At 57.8% G+C, this 8,885-nt stretch overlaps 1 protein-coding gene across 1 annotated transcript in view; it reads right to left on the bottom strand.

The window, feature by feature from the left end:
- Positions 1–1,956: 1,956 nt before the first annotated feature.
- MMD2 (monocyte to macrophage differentiation associated 2) overlaps positions 1,957–8,885 on the bottom strand; it is a 15,941-nt gene continuing 9,012 nt past the window's right edge. Inside the window, 6 exon segments of the mRNA XM_057369823.1 lie at positions 1,957–3,451; positions 3,856–3,944; positions 5,010–5,173; positions 5,437–5,511; positions 5,597–5,757; positions 6,414–6,495. Of these exon segments, the coding sequence (XP_057225806.1) occupies positions 3,254–3,451; positions 3,856–3,944; positions 5,010–5,173; positions 5,437–5,511; positions 5,597–5,757; positions 6,414–6,495 (769 nt within the window). The 3' untranslated portion in view covers positions 1,957–3,253.

The raw sequence follows: 8,885 nt of genomic DNA, 5'->3' as shown, positions 1-8,885 counted from the left end.
AGCCAGTGCCCACGGGAGAGTCTGCTGGGGCTGCTGGGGGATGGTGGGTTTCCCCTGTGGGGTCAGCAGCGAGCTGTGCTCACTCTCTGCCCAGTCTGGCACAGGTTTCCTCGTCCTGCTGCTCCGTGGATGCTCTGGCATCCTTCATCCCCCTGCAGCACCAGCCCCGGGCTCCACTCGTGGGCTTCTGACTCAGCCACGGAGGAGAGGAAATGACAGGGCTGGAGCTGGCGTGGAGGGCTCTGTGCTGAAGCCACTTTGGCGAGATGCTGATGAACATTTCATTCAGCCAGCACCTCTGGGCACTGTCAGCAAACCTTTTTTTTTTTTTAAAGGAAACCTTGCAGCTCGGAGCTCAACCCACCCCCAAACCCTTTGCTGCTGGTGCAAAAGGCAAAGCGGTGCTGGCCACCCCTGGCAAGCTGAGCCAGCAGTTGGCAATGCCATCCATCCCTGCACCGAGGTGAGTCAGTGCTCAGCATCTCAGCACCCTGCAKTTGGCTGAGTGGCTCCTCTCCTCACCGGGGAGCAATTCCACGTGGGATGAGTCACATAGAAAACGGGTTTATTTCCAGATGCTGCAGGGAAATTGATTTTGATTTAACGAGCAGGCAAGAATGAGGTATCTTGAGTTTTTATTTTGATCCTACTCCACAGGAAACAATATCCACTAGCGTTATCTTCCTTACATTTGCTTGTGTTTGACCCAATACTGTGTTAAATATAAAATACTGACTGAACGAGGATGGATGGCGAAAAACATGAGACGCTAAAAAGATCCCTCGAGCCCTCCTCCACAAACATCCTGAATGTTACAAGTCATTTAAAATTAGTATAAAATAGGACAATCCAATAACTCGCTCTGTGCCCCCCATCCTGCTTTGCAAGGGGAGGATTTGGGAGAAGGAGAAGAAGCAAATCCGGGCTGAGGGCAGGGTGGTGATGTTCCCAAATGGAACATCCCATCCATTCCAGCCCGGGCATCTGTCCTGTCCTGGATTTTCAGCAGGAGATTGAGATGAAGCAGCCTCAGAAAGGCCCTTCTGGCATCTCCCTGTGCCTCAGGAGCCCCCGGGACAGATTTAGGGCCAAAAGACCACAATGGCAAATKGGTTTCTGAGATAAATCCCTCGGGATGAAGCCTACGGTGCTCCCAGGGCATCCTCAGCCCCTGCCAGGGGACATCTGCCCGTGGTGGAGCTGCTGTGTGCACAGTCTGAGCCCAGGGTGGTTTCCTGTAGGATTTAAGAGGGGAAGAGAGCCAGGCACCCCGAGCCGGGGCTGTCACCGTGCCCCGTGGTGGCTCTGGGAACGCGGTGCCCCAGGCTCAGTGACAATTGAAGCAGTGTTCATGAAGCACTGGCTGCCCTCCAGAGCGCTTCACGGGGTCCTCACATGAGCCCTGTGAGGTAGGTCAGTGTCTTCACCCCCATTTCMGATGGGGAAACTGAGGCACAGAGAAGGGCAACCACTTGCCAGACAGAAAATATGGCATCTCCCATTCTGGGACCTCTGTCTGCATCCTGCTCCTCCAGCCCTGGGCTTGCTCCACCAAGTGCTGGTCACTCACAGCTCGTCCTTGCCCACCCCTCATCTGCAGCAGGTGGCACAGGCAGCATCTGGGTCTGGGCTCACCCCATCCCTGAGAGCACCCATCACCCTAAGGCTGGTTTGGGGTGCCCTGGGCACCGATCCCCCCAGCCCCACACCAGGCTGGGGTGCTGGGTACAGCTCCAGGAGCCTTTCACAGGAACCTTCTGCCCGTGGAAGAAGTGAAAACCCACCGGRTATTTTTGCCTGGTGACCGCAGCCACCACGTCAGGAGTGGGTGACATCCAGATGCTTCCTCTTTGGTAATTTGCTGCCAGATGGCACAGCCCTGGAGAGCCAGTCCTGGGGTGCCATGGATTGGGGAGGCCTAAGTTGTGGGGCAGAGTCAGGAGCTCAGCTCCCTGGAATGTGCCAGAGAAACAGGAGGTGTGGGATGGTGTTTGTGAATCTCCTTCTCTTGCCACGACACTCCAGGGGCTGCAGCTGTGATTCACCGAAGGCCAGAAAGAGGTGCTGGGCTGTTGGTGCTCTCGGGGGTGTCAGGGGAGCTGCAGGCACAGCCCAGCACACAGCAGACCCTCCTGGCCCCAGCAGCTCTGCCAGGGTGTTTGGGGAGCAGGACCAGCTGTGGTTTCCCCGTTCTGCTGCCAGTGTTCCATGTCTCATTGTCCTGTGTTAGCACACTGTGGCTGTGGTTGGGCATTTCAAAACTGAGCATCACGAGGATCTCCGTCACATCTCACCTCCAAGCTTCACATGGAGCCATTCCCACCCTGCAATGCCAGAAATCTTCCCAAAATTGAAATGAAATATGAAGAGCAGTAGGCTCATCAGCAAGATGGGGGCAGAGAAGGCAGTGGCTCCATGATCCCAGTGGCAAGAGAAAGGGAATCCCATGGGGTGGGTGGGCTGACCCCAGCCAGGGAGATGCCAAGAGCCAGCACCCAGCCCTGCTCCCTGCTGAAGGCACACGTGCAGCAGAGCCTGGGAGCAGGGCTGTGCCCCAGGCTGCCCCCAGCACCGAGGCTGGACAGGAAAACCAAGCCCTGCAGGGAGAAAATGTCCGTAGGAGACCCCAGGGTCCGTCTAGGGGGATGTACCGAGTTGTGCACTTGATATTGGCTTAGAGAAAGGGTTCCCAGTGCTCAGGGACTGGGACCCCTGGAAGAGATTCAAGTTTTGATCTCTTGTAAGGCTTGTTGAGTGTGGACCATCCCCTCGAGAGTCTGGGATGGAGCAGTTAATGATGATGTGACTTAGGGCATTTAGGAGCCGAGTCCGGGCAGTGCAGAGGTGTCRCCGTGTCCCTCTCACCACTGGGTCTCTGTCCTCATTCAGTCCCCTCGGTGRCACATGCCAAGGACCCCAGTAGCCAAACCCAGGGTGTCACAGCCATGTGGGGCCAATTCCAGTCCTTGCTCAAGAGCAGATGAGTGASCACAGCCCCCAGCGAGCGGTCACTCCCCCATCACCCACAGCCCAGTCAGCCCCTGCGCTCCAAAACCTTTGCCTAAAAAAATAAACAGTTCCCGAGGTTAAAAAAAAACCAAAATATTTAAAATCAACCACCGGGCTCTGCTGTCTGTGCGGGAAGGGCACCAAAGGCTGCTGTCCATAGRGTCAGGGGGTGCTTTGGGGCCGGGCTGTGTCCCCGCTGCCCTGTCCCGTGTCCCCAGCTGGCACTGACAATGTCTTTAAGGCTCTAGCGGGGCTCTGAGGCGTCCAGCGGCCGGTACAGGTACCTCCAGATGGCGTAGTAGTGGATGCCGGCTCCGATGGCCACGAAGAGGTGCCAGATGGCGTGGGCGAAGGGGATGCGCCCGTCGCTCTTGAAGAACACCATGCCCAGGCAGTAGAAGAAGCCGCCGGCCACCAGCTCCGGGAGGCCGTCCCTGTTGGGCTGGGAGCAGGAGGGGGTCAGAGAGGCCAAGGAGGGTCCTGCCCTCTCCCACCACCCCATTGGACCCCTCTGCCTCCTGTTGTCCCCTCGTCTCCAGCAGGGACCCAGCAGCCCTGGGAGAACTGGAATCGGATGCCCTTTAAGGTCTCCTCCAAACCGAATTATTCTGCATTTCTGCGATCCTACAATTTCAACACGACAGAGCCCAGGCAGGGGTTTTGGGGAAATGCACATGGTGGGCACCCAGAGCACCCCCAAAACCAAGCTGAGCCACGTGGAACCGGGGATGGCTTTACTGTCACACAGCCTGGACACTGCACCCACCCACCGGGAACAAACTGCTCCAGGTTTCCAAACCCTCCTGGGATTGTCCCTCACGCTGAGCCCGAGAGCATCCAGCTTACCATGGACAGGATGACCAGGGCGGGGAAGAAGCCCATGATAACGTAGCACACCAGCTCCACCAGCTTGTACCTGCGGCACAGAGAGGCAGCTCGGAGCAGGGGCATGGCCAGCGGAGTTTTACACCTGTATTTTCCGCAGCGGGATCATCGGGAAAGGTGTGGCAGAGCCAGCACCGTCAGTCCCGCTCGGGGCCGGGMGCTCGGGGCTCCGGGGACACGGCGGGGACTTTGGCTTTTGGTTTGGTGCCACCGCGTGGAAGGAGCGACTCATGGCAGCATGTCCTGCTCCGTGTCCCGATCCCATATCCCTGCTCCGTGTCCAGATCCCATATCCCTGCTCCGTGTCCCGATCCCATATCCCTGCTCCGTGTCCCGATCCCACATCCCTGCTCCGTATCCCCCATCCCATATCCCTGCTCCACGTCCTGATCCCGCATCCCTTCTGCAAGTCCCAACCCCACATCCCCGCTCCCTGTCCCGGTCCCACATCCCTGCTCCATATCCCGCATCCCACATCCCATCTCCATGTCCCTCCACTAGGTCCCGATCCCACATCCCTGCTGCACGTCCCTGCTCCGTATCCCGTGCCTCACATCCCTGCTCCATGTCCCCCATCCCACATCCCTGCTGCACGTCCCTGCTCCGTATCCCGTGCCTCACATCCCTGCTCCATATCCCCCATCCCACATCCCTGCTGCAGTCCCTGCTCCGTATCCTGTGTCCCACATCCCTGCTGCACATCCCTGCTCCATGTCCCCCATCCCACATCCCATCTCCACATCCCTGCTCCATGTCCCAATCCCACATCCCTGCTCCGTATCCCGGTCCCATGTCCCTGCTCCATATCCCGTGTCCCACATCCCTGCTGCAGTCCCTGGTCCCTCAGTCACAAGCACAGCACCGGGCACAGGCACTCACCGCTCGTGGAAGAAGAAGACGTAGACGGTCCCGATGGATGCCATGATCCAGATGATCCAGNTCCGTGTCCCGATCCCACATCCCTGCTCCATATCCCAATCCCACATCCCTGCTCCGTGTCCCGATCCCATACCCCTGCTCCGTGTCCAGATCCCACATCCCTGCTCCATGTCCCAATCCCACATCCCTGCTCCGTATCCCGGTCCCATGTCCCTGCTCCATATCCCATGTCCCACATCCCTGCTGCAGTTCCTGCTCCCTCACAGTCACAAGCACAGCACCGGGCACACGCACTCACCGCTCATGGAAGAAGAAGACGTAGACGGTCCCGATGGATGCCATGATCCAGATGATCCAGCGCATGTGGGACGCCCACGGACCCAATTCCCGCAGGTTCAACCTGCAAGACCCGGGTCTGGGGTGAGGCAGGTCTAGGGTGGCACCCTGGACTGGGCTCACCCCCTCGCCCCCATGGCTGTCCCATTCCAGAGGGTCTTCCTAACTGGAATCTATAGGGTGTGAAGGTTTTGTGGGGAGGGGAAGAGGCAAAGCCAGAGAGGGAAATCCTATTTATTGGATATAAATTATTCCAATTTATTGGAACCAGGCTGACTTTTCCCCTTCAGTGGGGCCTGTTCCAGTTCCCAGGCATCAGCCACTCACCAGGGAGCGTAGGAGGCRGCGATGAAGAAGTAGATCACCATCCTGTCAAACATGTGCAGGCAGTGCTCCACAGTCCTGYGGGATGGACACAGGGGTCACAGCTCTGGGGGCACCTGGACCCTGTCCCCCTTCCCGAGCCCTGAGCGAGCAGGGATGGTACCTGAGATGCCTCTTCTTCCAGGAGATGGTGTGGAAGATGGTGGACACAATGAAGAGGCTGGACAAGCCAAAGCCATAGATCCAGGCTGAGATGGTTTCCCACTGGTCATCGGAGAGGATGTAGAGGATGGAGCTGCCCAGGATGCTGGGCAGGATCCACARCTGGAAGGGAAAGCAAAGCTCCCTTTGGCTGTCTGCATTCCCACTGAGCAGCTACAATCGTTTCCACTTTTCCTTTTAGGTGTTTCTTCTGCTTCTGGTCAAAGCTGCCACCCTTAAGGGGCAGGCAGGGTCCCTCCCTGCRGGGTGCAGCTCCAAAATAGCTTGTCCAGAAGSTGGGGAGGAGGAGGAGGAAGGCACAAGGAGGATGGCTGCCTCTGAGTCATCTGCCAGGACTCGGGGTGGGAACTGTCAGCTCCCAAAAGGAGCCCTGACGGGGGGGACGGGTCCCTCCCACTGCTGCACAAGCACCCCACGGGCACCTGTCACAGCTCCTGCCGGGAAACAATCCATCTCCAGGGAGCTTTGGAAACACTCCTGCCCCGCCAAACCCACAGCCAGCTTCCCCAGGGACGTGGGGCACAGTGGGTGAGAGCCAGGGAGATGCAGCACAGCATCCCAGGGCTGATGGAGGGACAGCACCCCATCCCCAAAGCACACAGGGATTGGGTGTGTCTGCCTCATCACAGCCCTCAGACCGCCAGGGACTGCTCCAGGGCTCAACTCAGACATTTTTASGTGTCCTTTGAGTCCCTCAGCAGATCCCCAGAGAGATGAGCAGTGTCCTCCCTCAGCCAGGGGCAGGGACAGGGACTCACAGCGTGGGTGGCACAGTTGGCTGCGTGCTCGTACTCGGTGGGCTGGTACCTGCAGTTGGACGGGACGCGGTGATTCATGAACCTGCAGGGAGAAAAACACACTCAGGGGAGGAGGATGGAGCAAAACCCCAGCCCACAGCCCCACCATGGCTCACTGTGCTCCAGCTGCCCTGCAGAGGTGACCCCAGAGCATGGCCTGCCCATCTGGCTGTCCCCAGTTCTGCTGGGCCATGGCTCAGGCTGAAGCAGCTCCTGGGACCTGCTGCTGCTGTCGTGGGCAGAGGAGGGGACACGAGGCATGAGGATGTCCCCAACCCACCCAGGAGTGACACTCTCATGTCACAGCAGCATGCCAGCTCCAACAAGAGCATCTCTGCAATGCCTTTGGCTCCTGGGCACCACCTGCATCCACCCCTACCATCCCAGCACGGTGGGAGGAAAAACCTGCTGCCCTCCCTGGGAAACCCACATCTTCATTTCTGTTTCTCTCAGTCTTAGGAGGCATCAGCTTGCTGCTGGCACTCRCAGGAATGTATTGATTCCTTCTGCTGGATCAACACACAGCGATAAAAAACGCTGTCACGCTTGGCCACTCCGCGGCTGGGTACGCCACCGCGAATTAAATGTGCATCCGTGATAACGGGATGAACACAGCCTGCTCACCACCCTCCTCTGGCAGGAGGCAGCCCTGGAGCCTCAGCAAAGGCAAAGAGAAGCAGGAAAATGGACAGGAGTCCTTCCCTGCTCCTGAGAATTGGGGTTTTGAAGGTTTTTCCCGCTGTGCTGGGGTCGGGATGGCCGAGCTGGCCGGGCACTGTCGGGCTGGGGGCTCTGGGATTGCTCTGTGACCCCGTGTGCCCCTTCCCCAGCACCAGCTGCTGTTTCACAGCTGAGTTGTGCCCAGCAAAGGGGCTCGGGGGCTGGCAAGACCTTGCTGCTGGGCACAGGGTGATGCCTCAAYCCAGCCAAAAGTCGCCTGTCCCTGTCCCCAAGCCACCCATGCCCATTTGGGCTCCACTGCCATCTCCTGCCTGCTTGGCCCCACTGCCTGAGCCTGGTAAAATGGAGCCAGGATGGATTAAACAGCTCAAATTACAGAGATTTGGTGTCACAGGGGGGAATTGTGTGGCCACAGCAGGGTGAGGGCCTCCAGCAGGTGACAGTGGCCACCCACACAGGGTCCCCAAGCCCTGCCCTGCCTCCTGCCAGAGCCTGGCACTGTGGGAAGRGATTCATGGCCCTCATCACCAAAAAATGTCTGGAATTAAGGGGGGTTGGAGGGGGCAAGCTCCCACTGCTCTGCGAACCAAGGACTCATGTTGGGTAAATTGGGGCTCAGCAGGGCTGAGAAGCAGCCAGGCATCCCTGGGGACAGAGCTGTGCCCAAAATGCTGTCACCTCCCCCCCAGGGACACCAGGGACACCCTCCCCGTCCCACCACTCCAGCCACGAGGGCTGGCATTGCTGGCCATGCTGGAGCCACGTCCCCCTGGCAGGAGGACATTACTGTCCCCAGCGTTGCCAGGAGACTGTCCCCAGCTCCCCTCCACTGTCTGCTTCCCTTTATTTTCCCTTTTAATAACAACAAGGAGCGGGGGAAGGAGGGGAGGCCAGACGTCCACGCGACGTCACAGTTGCTGAGGAAACACGTCCAAGGCCTTTTCCTTGAATTTATTGATTTTAACAAAGCCTGCTCCGTCTCCCCTCCGCTCTGGCGGGTGCAGAAACGCAGAGCCAAACCCACAGTCCCCTCCCCAGGGGTGAGGGGCACCCAGACCCTTTGGGATGGTGTCCCTGGGGTGCAAACACCTTCCCTAGAAGGGACAGAGAGGCTGGRAAGGGCCACCCAAACCTTTCCATGGAATGAGGTTGAAGAGTGTTTGTGTTCCAAAACCACGCTGGTGTGGGACACCACAAACTCCTGCTTTTCCCACAGGGACAATGGCCTTGGGGAAGAACTTTTTTTTTTACCTGGGGAGAGATTATTCTTGTTTTCCTGCCCTGCTGTCTCATAAGTACCATCCTGTGGTGCTCCMAGGGTCAGCATGGTGTTTTGGGGCTATTTTGGCACATTTTTGTGGTCCTCTATGCTCTCTAGGAGTGGGAGCAGCTGGTGTTGGCACATCTCCTGGGATTTTATGTTTCCCAGACCATCCCAAGACACCAAAATCTCCTGGGATTTTATGTCTCCCAGACCATCCCAAGACACCAAAATCTCCTGGGATTTTATGTCTCCCAGACTTTCTTGGGATGCCAAAATCTCCTGAAATTTTACAACTCCCAGACCATCCCAGGACTCCAAAATCTCTTGGGATTTTATGTCTCCCAGACCATCCCAGGATGCAAAATCTCCTGGGATTTTATGTCTCTCAGACCATTTCAAGGTGCCAAAATCTGCTGGGATTTTACATCTCCCAGGATGCCAAAATCTCCTGTGATTTTATGTCTCCCACCCATCCCAGTAGCGCTTGC

The sequence above is a fragment of the Malurus melanocephalus genome, unplaced genomic scaffold (assembly GCF_030028575.1).
Source record: "Malurus melanocephalus ecotype Western Australia unplaced genomic scaffold, MMel_1.1 scaffold_115, whole genome shotgun sequence".
Classification (NCBI taxonomy): domain Eukaryota; kingdom Metazoa; phylum Chordata; class Aves; order Passeriformes; family Maluridae; genus Malurus; species Malurus melanocephalus.
This window is presented reverse-complemented; position numbering and strand designations above follow the sequence as displayed.